The following is a 17,217-nucleotide window of genomic DNA, read 5'->3' as shown; positions in this document are numbered from 1 at the left end:
TCGCAACCATACAACATTGTTGGAACCACTATTCCCTCAAACATACCCATTTTTGCTTTCCGAGATAATGTTCTCGACTTCCACACATTTTTCAAGGCTCCCAAAATTTTCGCCCCCTCCCCCACCCTATGATCCACTTCCGCTTCCATGGTTCCATCCGCTGACAGATCCACTCCCAGATATCTAAAACACTTCACTTCCTCCAGTTTTTCTCCATTCAAACTCACCTCCCAATTGACTTGACCCTCACCCCTACTGTACCTAATAACCTTGCTCTTATTCACATTTACTCTCAACTTTCTTCTTCCACACACTTTACCAAACTCAGTCACCAGCTTCTGCAGTTTCTCACATGAATCAGCCACCAGCGCTGTATCATCAGCGAACAACAACTGACTCACTTCCCAAGCTCTCTCATCCCCAACACACTTCATACTTGCCCCTCTTTCCAGGACTCTTGCATTTACCTCCCTTACAACCCCATCCATAAACAAATTAAACAACCATGGAGACATCACACACCCCTGCCGCAAACCTACATTCACTGAGAACCAATCACTTTCCTCTCTTCCTACACGTACACATGCCTTACATCCTCGATAAAAACTTTTCACTGCTTCTAACAACTTGCCTCCCACACCATATATTCTTAATACCTTCCACAGAGCATCTCTATCAACTCTATCATATGCCTTCTCCAGATCCATAAATGCTACATACAAATCCATTTGCTTTTCTAAGTATTTCTCACATACATTCTTCAAAGCAAACACCTGATCCACACATCCTCTACCACTTCTGAAACCGCACTGCTCTTCCCCAATCTGATGCTCTGTACATGCCTTCACCCTCTCAATCAATACCCTCCCATATAATTTACCAGGAATACTCAACAAACTTATACCTCTGTAATTTGAGCACTCACTCTTATCCCCTTTGCCTTTGTACAATGGCACTATGCACGCATTCCGCCAATCCTCAGGCACCTCACCATGAGTCATACATACATTAAATAACCTTACCAACCAGTCAACAATACAGTCACCCCCTTTCTTAATAAATTCCACTGCAATACCATCCAAACCTGCTGCCTTGCCGGCTTTCATCTTCCGCAAAGCTTTTACTACCTCTTCTCTGTTTACCAAATCATTTTCCCTAACCCTCTCACTTTGCACACCACCTCGACCAAAACACCCTATATCTGCCACTCTGTCATCAGACACATTCAACAAACCTTCAAAATACTCATTCCATATCATACAAATGGATTTGTATGTAGCATTTAAGGATCTGGAGAAGGCATACGATAGAGTTGATAGAGATGCTCTGTGGAAGGTATTTAGAATATATGGAGTGGGAGGTAAGTTGTTAGAAACAATGAAAAGTTTTTATCGAGGATGTAAGGCATGCATACGAGTAAGAGAGGAAAGTGATTGGTTCTCACTGAATGTCGGTTTGCGGCAGGGGTGCGTGATGTCTCCATGGTTGTTTAATTTGTTTATGGATGGGGTTGTTAGGGAGGTGAATCCAAGAGCTTTGGAGAGAGGGGCAAGTATGCAGTCTACTGTGGATGAGAGGGCTTGGGAAGTGAGTCAGTTTTTGTTCGCTGATGATACAGCACTGGTGGCTGATTCATGTGAGAAACTGCAGAAGCTGGTAACTGAATTTGGTAAAGTGTGTGAAAGAAGAAAGGTGAGAGTAAATGAGAACAAGAGCAAGGTTATTAGATACAGTAGAGTTGAGGGACAAGTCAACTGGAAGGTAAGTTTTAATGGAGAAAAACTGGAGGAAGTGAAGTGTTTTAGCTATCTGGGAGTGGATTTGGCAGCGGATGGAACCATGGAAGCGGAAGTGAGTCACAGGGTGGGGAGGGGGCGAAAGTTCTGAGAGCGTTGCAAAATGCGTGGAAGGCAAGAACATTATCTCAGAAAGCAAAAATGGGTATGCTTGAAGGAATAGTGGTTCCAGCAATGTTATATGGTTGCGAGGCGTGGGCTATAGATAGAGTTGTGCGGAGGAGGGTAAATGTGTCGGAAATGAGATGTTTGACAACAATATGTGGCATGGGGTGGTTTGATCGAGTAAGTAACAATAGGGTAAGAGAGATGTGTGGTAATAAAATGAGTGTGGTTGTGAGAGCAAAAGAGAGGGCACTGAAATGGTTTGGTCACATGGAGAGAATGAGTGAGGAAAGATTGTCAAAGAGGATATATGTGTCGGAGGTGGAGGGAACAAGGAGAAGAGGGAGGCCAAATTGGAGGTGGAAAGATGGAGTGAAAAAGATTTTGAGTGATCGGGGCCTGAACATGCAGGAGGGTGAAAGGCATGCAAGGAATAGAGTGAATTGGAACGATGTGGTATACCAGGGTCGACGTGCTGTCAATGGATTGAACCAGGGCATGTGAAGCATCTGGGGTAAACCACGGAAAGTTCTGTGGGGCCTGGATGTGGAAAGGGAGCTGTGGTTTCGGTGCATTATTACATGACAGCTAGAGTCTGAGTGTGAACGAATGGGGCCTTTGTTGTCGTTTTCTAGCGCTACCTCACACACATGAGGGGGGAGGGGGTTGTTATTCCATGTGTGGCGGGGTGGCGATGGGAATGAATAAAGGCAGACAGTATGAATTTGTACATGTGTATATATGTATATGTCTGTGTGTGTATATATATGTATACATTGAGATGTATAGGTATGCATATTTGCGTGTGTGGACGTGTATGTATATACATGTGTATGTGGGTGGGTTGGGCCATTCTTTCGTCTGTTTCCTTGCGCTACCTCGCTAACGCGGGAGACAGCGACAAAGCAAATAAATAAATAAATATATTAATATACGTATACGTTGAAATGTAAAGGTATGTATATGTGCATGTGTGGATGTGTATGTATATGTATGTGTATGGGTTGGGCCATTCTTTTGTCTGTTTCCTTGCACTACCTCACTAACATGGGAGACAGCGACAAAGTATAATCAAGTATAATAAAATCAACATGTACATATATACACACCTCGAAATTGCATTGTACGCGAGTGGGCTGATGCATAATCCTATGGTTGATTCCAGCTCACTATCCCTTGCAGCCACAGCACTGAAGTTCCTCTGGTTATCAAACATCAGGCAGCAACGATAGAGATGGAGCTATGAGCATGCCCAAGGAAACAACCGCTAGTTGTCTTTTATCATTAGTAGGAAGCTGTTAAATGCTGATGGTGTACTCAAGTTTGTCCCCTTCTGATACCCTATTGCTGAAGGTTTTCAAGCTCTCTAGTCACAAAAGGGAAGCGAAAGGACTTGACAAAAGAGCAAATAGCTTCAATCATTAATTTGTACAAAGCACAGAGGCCAGTAAGGGAAATATCGTGAATTGTTGGTGCTAGTGTCCAATCAGATCAGGTATGGACAAAAAGATTTTGCAACAGCAGAGGTAAGACAATACCAGTGCACAAGGGAAGACCCAGAAAGGCTTGGAAGACTTCACCACACACACTAACCATCCTGAAACGTCAGCTAGAAGATAATCCATGTTTGTCAACAGGAATTAAAAGAAAAGACCCAAGACTGATTGGTGAAGTGTTAGTAAGGACCGTTCATCGACACATCCACAACGACCTGCACTTCAGCTGCCATCAGGCCAAAAGAAGCCCCTCCTCACCCATATGCAGAAGCAGCCCAGGATTGCATGTGCCAAGACATACCTTCAGTGGGATAAGACCAAGTGAAAGCACATGCTATGGAGCAACAAAGCCACATTTTATGTGACTGGGAACAGAGTTGGCATGTTTATTGGCAGGCCAGGAGTGATCCTCTTGATCCCAAGTACACAATCAGCACTACTACGGCCAGCTACTGGTGGGCTATCTACCAGACTGTAATCAAAAGTGCCATGTGGACATGTTCATGCAGGATGGTGCTCCTTGCCATACAGCAAAATCTGTGAAGCAGTGGCTTACTGACTGCAGAATCAACTTCAAAGATTGGCCTGGAAAGAGCCCAGATATAAAATCTGACAGAGAACCTGTGCAGCATTATTAGGTGCCAACTTTCAAGGAAGAATACTAGCAGTGTCCCCAAGCTTGATGCAGCCATTTGTAAAGAATGGCAAAATTTGGACCCACACTTTCTCAAGAACTTAGCGAAATCAGTGCCTTCACACCTTCAAGAATGTATGTATAAAGAGGAAAGGGAAGCCAATCACCTATCAAAACTGTATATAAATAAATCTAAAGAATAGTTTATCTATATTTTCATCTATTGGCACCCCAAGCATAATGCAATCTCAAAGTTTGTACATACAGATGCACATACATATACATAGACACACATGTACACATTCATACTTGCTTGCCCTTATCCATTCCAGCACCACACCACACCACCCCACAGGAAACAGCATCGCCACCCCATACATCAGCAAGGTAGCACCAGGAAACAGAAGAAGGGCCACATCCACTCACACTCATTCTCCAGCCATCATATGTAATGCATTGAAACCACAGCTCCCTATCCACATCCAGGCCCCACAGACATTTCCATGGTTTACCCCAAACATTTCACTTGCCCTGGTTCAGTCCACTGACAGCACATCAACCCCAGTATACCACACTGTTCCAATTCATTCTATTCCATCCATGCATTTCACCATCCTGTATGTTTAGGCCCCAATCGCTCACAATCTTTTTCAATCTATCCTTCCACCTCCAGTTTGGTCACCTACTTCTTCTTCCCTCCACTTATGATACATATATCCTCTTCGTCAACCTTTTCTCGCTCATTCTCTCCATAGGTCCAAACCATTTTAACACACCTTCTTCTGCTCTCTCAACCACACATTTTCTTACCACACATCTCTCCTACCCTTTCATTACTTACCTGACCAACCACCTTACACCAAATATTGTCCCTAAACATTACATTTCCAACACATCCACCCTACTCTGCACAACCCTATCTATAGCCCATGCCTTGCAACCATATACTGTTGGAACTACTAATCCTTCAAACATATCTATTTTTGCTCTCTAAGTTAATATTCTCTCTTGCCACACATTCTTCATCGCTCCCAGAACCTTTGCCTCCTTCCCAACATTACGACTCACTTCTACTTCCATGGTTCCATTCTCTGTCAAGTCCACTCCTAGATATCTCAAACACTTCACTTCCTCCAATTTTTCTCCATTCAAACTTACATCCCAACTAACTGTCCCTCAACCCTGCTTGAACCTAATAACCTTGCTTTTATTCACATTTACTCTCAATGTTCTCCTTTCACACATTCTTCCTAACCCAGTCACCAACTTCTGCAGTTTCTTGCTCAAATCAGCCACCAGTGCTGTATCACTGGCGAACAATAACTGACTCATTTTCCAGGCCCTCTCATCCCCAACAGACTGTATACTCACTCCTCTCTCCGAAGCTCTTGCATTTACCTCCTTAACCACCCCATCCATATACATACTAAACAACCATGGTGGCATAACACCCCTGCCAAAGACAAACCTTCACTGGGAACCAATCAATCTCCTCTCTTCCTCCTTGTACACAAGCCTTACACCCTTGATAAAAACTTCTCATTGCTTCTAGCAGGTTATCTCCCAAACCATATATTCTTAATACCTTCCACAAAGCATCCTTTTCAACCCTATCATATGCCTTCTCCAGATCCATATATGCCACGTCTATTTTTCTAAGTATTTCTCACATACATTCTTCAATGAAAACCCCTGATCAACACATCCTCTACCACTACTGAAACCAAACTGTTCCTCTCCAATCTGATGCCCTGTATATGCCGTCGCTCTTTCAATTACTTTTCCATACAAATTTCCAGGCATGCTTAATAAACTTATGCCTCTGTAGTTTGAATACTCACCTTTATCCCCTTTGTCTTTATACAATGGCACTATACATGCATTCTGCCAATCCTCAGGCACTTCACCTAACTACTGATATGAAAAATGCACCAGTGTCAAACACTGAATCCATACAGTTCTGAAGAATCCCATTCTCTCATTCTTTGCCCAAAATAACTTTCATACTACCTTAGCACCTTTTTTGAGTGTATTCCCTAACGTGATCCATTTCACGAGCTTGCCAAATTTTACCTTATGCTTCTTTCCACATGACCTTAAATATATTGAGACAAAAATCATTTCATCTGTAAACTACTAAAGTACTTACCCAGAATTGACAAGGTAGCAGACACTAAGAATGTCTGGTAAGTTATTAACAAGCTGCTTGACATACTTGGTGAGCAAATCATTTATAAACCCTTGTGCAGTTACCAAGGTCCCCATCTGATTTTTACCAGCTGTCACTACTTGAGGATGGCAATGTCCCACTGAAATTAACAAAAAACATAAATGAAGCTAAAGCATCACAGTAAGTACCTTATACTCAATATGCCTCCAAAAACATAAAAAACTATAACCATCATGATGCATTCACCTACGATCAAGCATGCACGGGTTTAGATTCCAGGTGAGGCAGTCAATCCAAAATCAACCCCAGTTTATTTTACCCTATGGATGGCTGATAGTTTGGGTACTTACTTTAGGTGAGGGTGTGTGTAATGACCAACTTGTACTGTGCAAGAATGGAGTTTTATACTTATAGGGCCCTACTTCTTGAACATTCATTTACTATCCCACAACTTAAATTCATGTATGCTGTCAGCATTAAACATATCCTCAATCATTTAATCCCATTCACCTACCACTCTTATGCTATAAAAGTACTTCTGTACATCATTCTTAACAAGTTTCTTGCTTAATTTCATGTTATACCTTCTGGCTGTTCTATCCCTACAACTCTCAAAGTGCTGTTCACCTTCCACAGCATTAAGAGTTTTGGGAAGAAATGAGTAAGTGTGGCAGCATTTATATGACAGAGGTTGTGTATTAGTAATGGGTGATTTAAATGCAAAAGTAAGAAATGTGGCAGTAAAGGGGGCATTCAGTGATGTGAATGGAAATGGTCAACAGCTAATGGTGTTGTGCTGAAAAAGGACAAGTGACTAGGAATACCTGTTTCAAAGAGAGGGACATACATCAGCATGTATTGAGTATGAAAGACGGTAAGCATCAATTACTGGATTACACTCAAACTGGTAAATGTGCAAATCATAGACCTTTCGATGAGAATACACTGAGAGGGGTAAAGGGGGGAAGTGGACATTTAATCATTACCTGGTAGAGATGAGGGTGAAGATTTGTAGAGACTTTTGGAAAAGAGGAAATGATGTGGGTGAGAAGAGGATGATGAAAGTAAGTGAGAAGAAAGAAGAAAGAAGCTTATGTGGAAAAAAATATCTGGAGAGATTGTGTAAAATGTCCAACAGCAAGAGTAAACAAAGCAAGGGGAGTGGGTAAAGAGTTGGAGGTATTTAGGGGAGCAGTGCTGAAAAGTGAGAAGTGTTTGGCATGAAGAAGGTGGTAAGGGAGAGAGGGTAGTAAAAAGAGGTGGGATGACAAAGTTTAGCAGCTAGGGAAAGATAAACGAGAGTTGTATAAGTGGTACTTAAAGGAAAGGAGTTTAAGTGATTAGAAAATAAAAAAAAGAAAGAGGCAGAAGGTCAGGAGGAAGAAGTTGGGACTTTTAAAAAGGGCAAATGAGAGTTGGGGTGAGCAGGTACCAGCAAAAATCAGGAAGAGTAACAAAATGTTTTTAAAGGAGGTGAACATTGCGAAAAAACAAAGGAGCAAATGGGATCCTGTGAAAGGGGCAAATGGGGATGTGGTAACAGGCAAAGATGAGGTGAAGAGGAGATGAAGTATTTAGGACAGCTGAACATTTACGATGACAGGTTGGCCAGTGAGGTGTCTGGGTTGGGGAGGTATACAAAGCGAATGAGTTACAGTGAGGGATTATGTAAGATGAAATGTGGCAAGGTTTTATCAGAATTCACCTGCATGAAGTTACAACCTAAGCGAAGTCACCCTTGTCAAGGTTGCATAGAGTCTAATCCATGAACTTTTCACTTCATGCAAGTCCACATTTCCCTGCAACTAAAAGTAGCACAACCTTGGGCTTTTGCAGCCCAAGGTAAAAACCAGAAAATTTCTAAGTGTCCCTGGAAGCATAGGTGAGTTATAGGATGGGTGAGGGGGTGAAGATTTCTAGAGCACTGTGGAATGTGTAGAAAGAGAGGTCACTATATAGGAGGGCAAACATGGGCTTTTTTTAATGTACAGTTGTCTCCACAAAGTTATTTGGATTTAGGGGCATAGATGAGAATGTGAGGAAGAGGATGAATGTGCTGGAAATGAAGTGTTAATGGACAATAAGCAGCATTGTGTGTGTGTGTGTGTGTGTGTGTGTGTGTGTGTGTGTAAGTGTGTGTGTGTGTGTGTGTGTGTGTGTGTGTGTGTGTGTGTGTGTGTGTGTGTGTGTGTGTGTGTGTGTGTTTTCACTGAAAAAGTAATGAGGAGTGAGACCGTTGTGGTAAAAAGAGTATGGTTGAGGGAACAGAACAGGGTATGCTGAAATGGCTTAAACATGCAGTGAGTATGAGTGAAGAGAGGTTGACAATGAGGAAGGATATGTCAGAAATGGAGGAGAAAAAGACAAAGGGAGGACCAAATTAGAGATACAATGGAGTGAACAAAATTTTGAGTGGTCAGTGCCAGAACATAAAAGAGGGACAAAGGTGTATACATGGAGCAATGTGCTCTCCATAGACTGAAAAAGGACACATGAAGAAGCCATGAGAAACAAAGAAAAGATCTGTGAGGCCTGGTTGTAGATTTTCGGGGGTTGCATCACACAAGACAGATGGATAATGGATGTAAGCTAATGAAACCTATTTTTTCATCTCTTCCTGGTGCAGCATTGCTAAAAACAAAAACAGCAAAACAACATGATTTTTATCTATCTATTTATCTATCTACCTGTCTATATCTCTATCTATCTATCTATCTTTATATCTATTTACTTATTATACTTTCTCGCAGTCTCCCACGTTAGCAAGGTAGCGAAAAAAAACAGATGAAGAATGGCCCAACCCACCTACATACACATGTATAGACATACACGTCCACACATGCTCATATACATACCTATACATTTCAACATATACATATATATACATACACAGACATAAACATTTATACAAATGTACATAAATCATACTTGCTGCCTTTATTCATTCCCTTTGCATGCGCAATAGGTAGCACTAGGAAAAGACAACAAAGGCCACATTCTTTCACAATCAGTCCTTACCTGTCATGTATAATGCACTGAAACCACAGCTCCCTTTCCACATCCAGGCCCCACAGAACTTTCCATGATTTACCCCAGATGCTTCACATGCCCTGGTTCAATCCATTGACAGCATGTTGATCCCAGTATACCACATTGTTCCACTTCACTCTATTCCTTGCACGCTTTTCCCCCTCCTGCATGTTCAGGCCCCGATCGCTCAAAATCTTTTCCACTCCATCCCTCCACGTCCAATTTGGTCTCCCACTTCTCCTCGTTCCCTCCACCTCTGACACATATATCCTCTTTGTCAATCTTTCCTCACTCATTCTCTCCATGTGACCAAACCATTTCAATGCACCCTCTTCTGCTCTCTCAACCACACCATTACCACAAATCTCTCTTACCCTTTCATTACTTATGCGATCAAACCACCTCACACCACATATTGTCCTTAAACATCTCATTTCCAACAATGCTACCCTGCTCCACACAACCCTATCTATAGCCCACACCTCGCAACCATATAACATTGTTGGAACCACTATTCCTTCAAACATACCTATTTTTGCTTTCCGAGATAATGTTCTCGCCTTCTACTTATTCTTCAATAATCCCAGAACTTTCGCACCCTCCCCCACCCTGTGACTCACTTCCAATTCCATGGTTCCATCCGCTGCCAAATCCACTCCCAGATATCGAGAACACTTCACTTCCTCCAGTATTTGTCCATCCAAACTTACCTCCCAATTGACTTGTCCCTCAACCCTACTGTACCTAGTAACCTTGCTCTAATTCACATTTACTCTCAGCTCTCTTCTTTCACACACTTTCCCAAACTCAGTCACCAGCTTCTGCAGTTTCTCACCCAAATCACCCACCAGCGCTGTATCATCAGCAAACAACAACTGACTCATTTCCCAAGCCCTCTTATCCACAACAGACTGCATACTTGGCCCTCTCTCCAAAACTCTTGCATTCACCTCCCTAACAACCCTACCACCAATGTTCCCATTTGTTTTCTTATCATATGCACTTTGTTCAACTCCTTCCAAAGTATCTTTTTATTTATCTATCATACTTTGTCGCTAACTCCTGCATTAGCGAGGTAGCGAAAGGAAACAGACGAAATAGCCCAACCCACCCATATACACGTATATACATACACGTCCACACACACACACATACACATATCTATACATCTCAAAGTATACATATATATACACACGAAGATATATACATATATACACATACATAATTCATACTATCTACCCTTATTCATTCCCATCGCCAACCCGCCACACATGAAATGATAACCCCCCTCCCCCCTGCAGGTGCGCGAGGTAGCGCTAGGAAAAGACAATAAAGGCCACATTCAGTCACACTCAGTCTCTAGCTGTCATGTATAATGCACCGAAACCACAGCTCCCTTTCCACATCCAGGCCCAAAAAAACTTTCAATGGTTTACCCCAGACGCTTTACATGCCCTGGTTCAATCCACTGACAGCACGTTGACCCCAGTATACCACATCGTTCCAATTCACTCTATTCCTTGCATGCCTTTCCCCCTCCTGCATGTTCAGGCCCTGATCAATCAAAATCTTTTTCACTCCATCTTTCCACCTCCAATTTGGTCTCCCACCTCTCCTCCTTCCCTCCACCTCTGACACACAATCCTCTTGGTCAATCTTTCCTCACTCATTCTCTCCAAGTGACCAAGCCATTTCAAAACACCTTCTTCTGCTCTCTCAACCACACTCTTTTTATTACCTCACATCTCTCTTACCCTTTCATTACTTACTCGATCAAACTACCTCACACCACATATTGTCCTCAAACATCTCATTTCCAGCACATCCATCCTCCTCCGCACAACTCTATTTATAGCCCACGCCTCACAACCATATAACATTGTTAGAACCAATATTCCTTCAAACATACCCATTTTTGCTTTCCAAGATAACGTTCTCGACTTCCACACATTTTTCAACGCTCCAAGAACTTTCGCCCCCTCCCCCACCCTATGATTCACTTCCGCTTCCATGGTTCCATCAGCTGCCAAATCCACTCCAAGATATCTAAAACACTTCACTTCATCCACCTTTCTCCATTCAAACTTACCTCCCAATAGGCTTGTCCCTCAACCCTACTGTACCTAATAACCTTGCTCTTATTCACAATTAATCTCAGCTTTCTTCTTTCACATACTTTACCAAACTCAGTCACCAGCTTCTGCAGTTTCTTTCCCGAATAAGCCACCAGTGCTGTATCATCAGTGAACAACAACTGACTCACTTCCCAAGCTCTCTCATCCATAACAGACTTCATACTTGCCCCTTTCCAAAACTCTTGCATTCACCTCCCTACCAACCCCATCCATAAACAAATTAAACAACAATTGAGACATCATGCACCCCTGCCGCAAACCAACATTCACTGAGAACCAATAATTTTTCTCTCTTCCTACACCTAAACATGCCATGCATCCCCAATAAAAACTTTTCACTGCTTCTATCAACTTATCTCCCACACCATATATTCTTAATACCTTCCACAGAGCATCTCTATCAACTCTATCATATGCCTTCTCCAGATCCATAAATGCTACACACAAATCCATTTGCTTTTCTAAGTATTTCTCACATACATTTTTCAAAGCAAACACCTGGTCCAAACATCCTCTACCACTTCTGAAACCACACTGCTCTTCCCCAATCTGATTCTCTGTACATGCCTTCACCCTCTCAATCAATATCCTTCCATATAATTTCCCTGGAATTCTCAACAAACTTATACTTGTGTAATTTGAGCACTCACTTTTATCCCCTTTGCCTTTGTACAATGGCACTATGCACGCATTCCACCAGTCCTCAGGCACCTCACCATGAGTCATACATACATTAAATAACCTTATCAACCAGTCAACAATACAGTCACCCCCTTTTTTAATAAATTCCACTGCAATACCATCCAAACCCGCTGCCTTGCCAGCTTTCATCTTCCACAAAGCTTTTACTACCTCTTCTCTGTTTAACAAATCATTCTCCCTAACCCTCTAACTTTGCACACCATTTTGACCAAAACACCCTAACACCCTATATCTGCTACTCTATCATCAAACACATTCAACAAACCTTCAAAATCCTCACTCCATCTCCTTCTCACATCATCACTACTTGTTATCACCTACCCATTAGCCCCTTCCCTGATACTCCCATTTGTTCCTTTGTCTTATGCACTTTATTTACCTCCTTCCAAAACATCTTTTTATTCTCCCCAAAATATAATGATACTCTCTCACCCCAACTCTCATTTGCCCTCTTTTTCACCTCTTCCACCTTTCTCTTAACCTCCTGCCTCTTTCTTTCTTTTATACACTGCCCATTCATTTGCATTATTTCCCTGCAAAAATCGTCCATATACCTCTCTTTTCTCTTTCACTAATAATCTTACTTCTTCATCCCACCACTCACTACCCTTTCTAATCTCCCACGCTTCTCATGCCACAAGCATCTTTTGCACAAGCCATCACTGCTTCCCTAAATACATCCCATTCCTCCCCCACTCCCCTTACCTCCTTTGTCCTCACCTTTTTCCATTCTGTACTCAGTCTCTTCTGGTACTTCCTCACACAAGTCTCCTTCCCAAGCTCACTTACTCTCACCATTTTCTTCACCCCAACATTCTCACTTCTTTTCTGAAAACCTCTACAAATCTTCACCTTCGCCTCCACAAGATAATGATCAGACATCCCTCCAGTTGCACCTCTCAGCACATCAACATCCAAAAGTCTCTCTTTCATGCGCCTATCAATTAACAGTTAATCCAATAATGCTCTCTGGCCATCTCTCCTACTTACATACGTATACTTATGTATATCTCTATTTCTAAACCAGGTATTCCCAATCACCAGTTCTTTTTCAGCACATAAATCTACAAGCTCTTCACCATTGCCATTTACAACACTAAACACCCCATGTACACCAATTATTCCCTCAACTGCCACATTACTCACCTTTACATTCAAATCACCCATCACTATAACCCAGTCTCATGCATCAAAATTACTAACACACTCACTCAGCTGCTCCCAAAACACTTGCCTCTCATGATCTTTCTTCTCATGCCCAAGTGTATATGCACCAATAATCACACATCTCTCTCCATCCACTTTTTCTTCTCCCTAAAATTTAATGATACTCTCTCACCCCAACTCTCATTTGCCCTCTTTTTCACCTTTTGCACCTTTCTCTTGACATCCTGCCTCTCTTTTATACATCTCCCAGTCATCTGCACTATTTCCCTGCAAAAATCATCTAAAGGCCTCTCTCTTCTCTTTGCCAATGTACAAAGGCAAAGGGGGATAAAGGTGAATGTTCAAATTACAGAGTTATAAGTTTTTTGAGTATTCCTGGGAAATTGTACAGGAGAGTATTGATTGAGAGGGTGCAGGCATGTACAGAGCATCAAATTGGGGAAGGGCAATGTGGTTTCAGAAGTGGTAGAGGATGTGTGGATCACATGTTTGCTTTGAAGAATGTATGTGAGAAACACTTAGAAAAACAAATGGATTTGTATGTAGCATTTATGGATCTGGAGAAGGCAGAGAGATGCTCTTTGGAAGGTATTAAGAATATATGGTGTGGTATGCAAGTTGCTAGAAGCAGTGAAAAGTTTTTATCGAGGATGTAAGGCATGTGTACGAGCAGGAAGAGAGGAAAGTGATTGGTTCTCAGTGAATGTCGGTTTGTGGCAGGGGTGCATGATGTCTCCATGGTAGTATAATTTGTTTATGGATGGGGTTGTTAGGGAGGTGAATGCAAGAGTTTTGGAGAGAGGGGCAAGTATGCAGTCTGTTGTGGATGAGAGGGCTTGGGAAGAGAGTCAGCTGTTGTTTGCTGATGATACAGCGCTGGTGGCTGATTTGGGTGAGAAACTGCAGAAGCTTGTGACTGAGTTTGGTAAAGTGTAAGAAAGAAGAAAGCTGAGAGTAAATGTGAATAAAACCAAACTAATTAGGTACAGTAGTGTTGAAGGACAAGTCAATTGGGAGGTAAGTTTGAATGGAGAAAAACAGGAGGAAGTGAAGCGTTTTAGATATCTGGGAGTGGATTTGGCAGCAGATGGATCCATGGAAGTAGGAGTCACAGGGTGGGGGAGGGGGCGAAAGTTCTGGGAGCGTTGAAAAATGTGTAGATGGCAAGAACATTATCTTGGTAAGCAAAATGGGTATGTTTGAAGGAATACTGGTTCCAACAATGTTATATGGTTGTGAGGCATGGGCTATAGATAGGGTTGTGCGGAGACAGGTGGATGTGCTGGAAATGAGATTTTTCAGGACAATATGTGGTGTGAGGTGGTTTGATCAAGTAAGTAAAGAAAGGGTAAGAGAGATGTGTGATAATAAAAAGAGTATGGTTGAGATAGCAGAAGAGGGTATCTTGAAACTGATTGGTCACATGGAGAAAATGAGTGAGGAAAAAGTGACAAAGAGGATATATGTGTCACAGGTGGAGGGAATGATGAGAAGTGTGAGACCAAACTGGAGGTGGAAGGAAGGAGTGAAAAAGATTTAGAGCAATCGGGGCCTGAACATGCAGGAGGGTGAAAGGCGTGCAAAGAATAGAGTGAATTGGAATGATGTGGTATACCGGGGTTGAAGGTACTGTCAATGGATTGAACCAGGGCATGTGAAGCGTCAATGGTAAACCATAGTTTTGTGGGGCCTGGATGTGGAAAGAGAGCTGTGGCTTCAGTGCATTATACATGACAGCTAGAGACTGAGTGTGAACAAATGTGGCGTGTAGGGGGAGGGGGGTTGTCATTTCATGTGTGGTGGGGTGGCGATGAGAATGAATAAAGGCAGCAAGTATGAATTATGTACATGTGTATATATGCATAACTCTGTGTATGTGTATATATGTATACATTGAAATGTATAGGTATGTTTACATGGGTGTGTAGGTATTTATGTATATACATGTGTATGTGAATGGGTGAGGCCATTCTTTCCGCTGTTTCCTTGAGCTACCTCACAAACGCTCGAGACAGTGACAAAGTATAATAATAAAAAAATATTTTCTACACTATTCGCTACTTTCCACATTAGCGAGGTAGTGTTAAGAACAAACGACTGAGCCTTTGAGGGAATATCCTCACTTGGCCCACTTCTCTGTTCCTTCTTTTGGGAAACTCATAAAGAGAGGGGAGGATTTCCAGCCTCCCAATGCCTCCCCCTTTAGTCGCCTTCTACAACACACAGGGAATATGTGGGAGGTATTCTTTCTCCTCTATCCCTAGGGATAATATATTTATTTATTTATTTTTTTTTTTTGCTTTGTCGCTGTCTCCCACGTTTGCGAGGTAGCGCAAGGAAACAGACGAAAGAAATGGCCCAACCCACCCCCATACACATGTATATACATACATCCACACACTCAAATATACATACCTACACAGCTTTACATGGTTTACCCCAGACGCTTCACATGCCCTGATTCAATCCACTGACAGCACGTCAACCCCGGTATACCACATCGCTCCAATTCACTCTATTCCTTGCCCTCCTTTCACCCTCCTGCATGTTCAGGCCCCGAACACACAAAATCTTCTTCACTCCATCTTTCCACCTCCAATTTGGTCTCCCTCTGCTCCTCGTTCCCTCCACCTCCAACACATATATCCTCTTGGTCAATCTTTCCTCACTCATTCTCTCCATGTGCCCAAACCATTTCAAAACACCCTCTTCTGCTCTCTCAACCACGGTCTTTTTATTTCCACACATCTCTCTTGCCCTTATGTTACTTACTCGATCAAACCACCTCACACCACACATTGTCCTCAAACATCTCATTTCCAGCACATCCATCCTCCTGCGCACCACTCTATCCATAGCCCACGCCTCGCAACCATACAACATTGTTGGAACCACTATTCCTTCAAACATACCCATTTTTGCTTTCCGAGATAATGTTCTCGACTTCCACACATTCTTCAAGGCTCCCAGAATTTTCGCCCCCTCCCCCACCCTATGATCCACTTCCGCTTCCATGGTTCCATATATATTTATATATACATATATATATATATATATATATATATATATATATACATATATATATATATATATAAATTGGTTCTCAGTGAATGTAGGTTTGCGGCCGGGGTGTGTGATGTCTCCATGGTTGTTTAATTTGTTTATGGATGGGGTTGTTAGGGAGGTGAATGCAAGAGTTTTGGAAAGAGGGGCAAGTATGAAGTCTGTTGGGGATGAGAGAGCTTGGGAAGTGAGTCAGTTGTTGTTCGCTGATGATACAGCGCTGGTGGCTGATTCATGTGAGAAACTGCAGAAGCTGGTGACTGAGTTTGGTAAAGTGTGTGAAAGAAGAAAGTTAAGAGTAAATGTGAATAAGAGCAAGGTTAATAGGTACAGTAGGGTTGAGGGTCAAGTCAATTGGGAGGTAAGTTTGAATGGAGAAAAACTGGAGGAAGTAAAGTGTTTTAGATATCTGGAAGTGGATCATAGGGTGGGGGAGGGGGCGAAAATCCTGGGAGCCTTGAAGAATGTGTGGAAGTCGAGAACATTATTTCGGAAGGCAAAAATGGGTATGTTTGAAGGAATAGTGGTTCCAACAATGTTGTATGGTTGCGAGGCATGGGCTATGGATAGAGCTGTGTGCAGGAGGATGGATGTGCTGGAAATGAGATGTTTGAGGACAATGTGTGGTGTGAGGTGGTTTGATCAAGTAAGTAACGTAAGGGTAAGAGAGATGTGTGGAAATAAAAAGAGCGTGGTTAAGAGAGCAGAAGAGGGTGTTTTGAAATGGTTTGGGCACATGGAGAGAATGAGTGAGGAAAGATTGACCAAGAGGATATATGTGTCGGAGGTGGAGGGAACAAGGAGAAGTGGGAGACCAAATTGGAGGTGGAAAGATGGAGTGAAAAAGATTTTGTGTGATAGGAGCCTGAACATGCAGGAGGGTGAAAGGAAGGCAAGGAATAGAGTGAATTGGATCGAT

At 42.3% G+C, this 17,217-nt stretch overlaps 1 protein-coding gene across 1 annotated transcript in view; it reads right to left on the bottom strand.

Annotated features, from left to right (window-relative positions):
* Nucleotides 1-17,217, bottom strand: part of LOC139754661 (ethanolamine-phosphate phospho-lyase-like) — a 290,015-nt gene that overhangs the window by 199,190 nt on the left and 73,608 nt on the right. Inside the window, exon 3 of the mRNA XM_071672194.1 lies at nucleotides 6,181-6,340. Within this exon, the coding sequence (XP_071528295.1) occupies nucleotides 6,181-6,340 (160 nt within the window). The remainder of the gene's footprint in view (nucleotides 1-6,180; nucleotides 6,341-17,217) is intronic.

This window comes from Panulirus ornatus, chromosome 17 (assembly GCF_036320965.1).
Source record: "Panulirus ornatus isolate Po-2019 chromosome 17, ASM3632096v1, whole genome shotgun sequence".
In the NCBI taxonomy this organism is placed as follows: domain Eukaryota; kingdom Metazoa; phylum Arthropoda; class Malacostraca; order Decapoda; family Palinuridae; genus Panulirus; species Panulirus ornatus.
The sequence above is the reverse complement of the archived record's forward strand: the minus strand, read 5'-3'. Positions and strand labels throughout refer to the sequence as shown.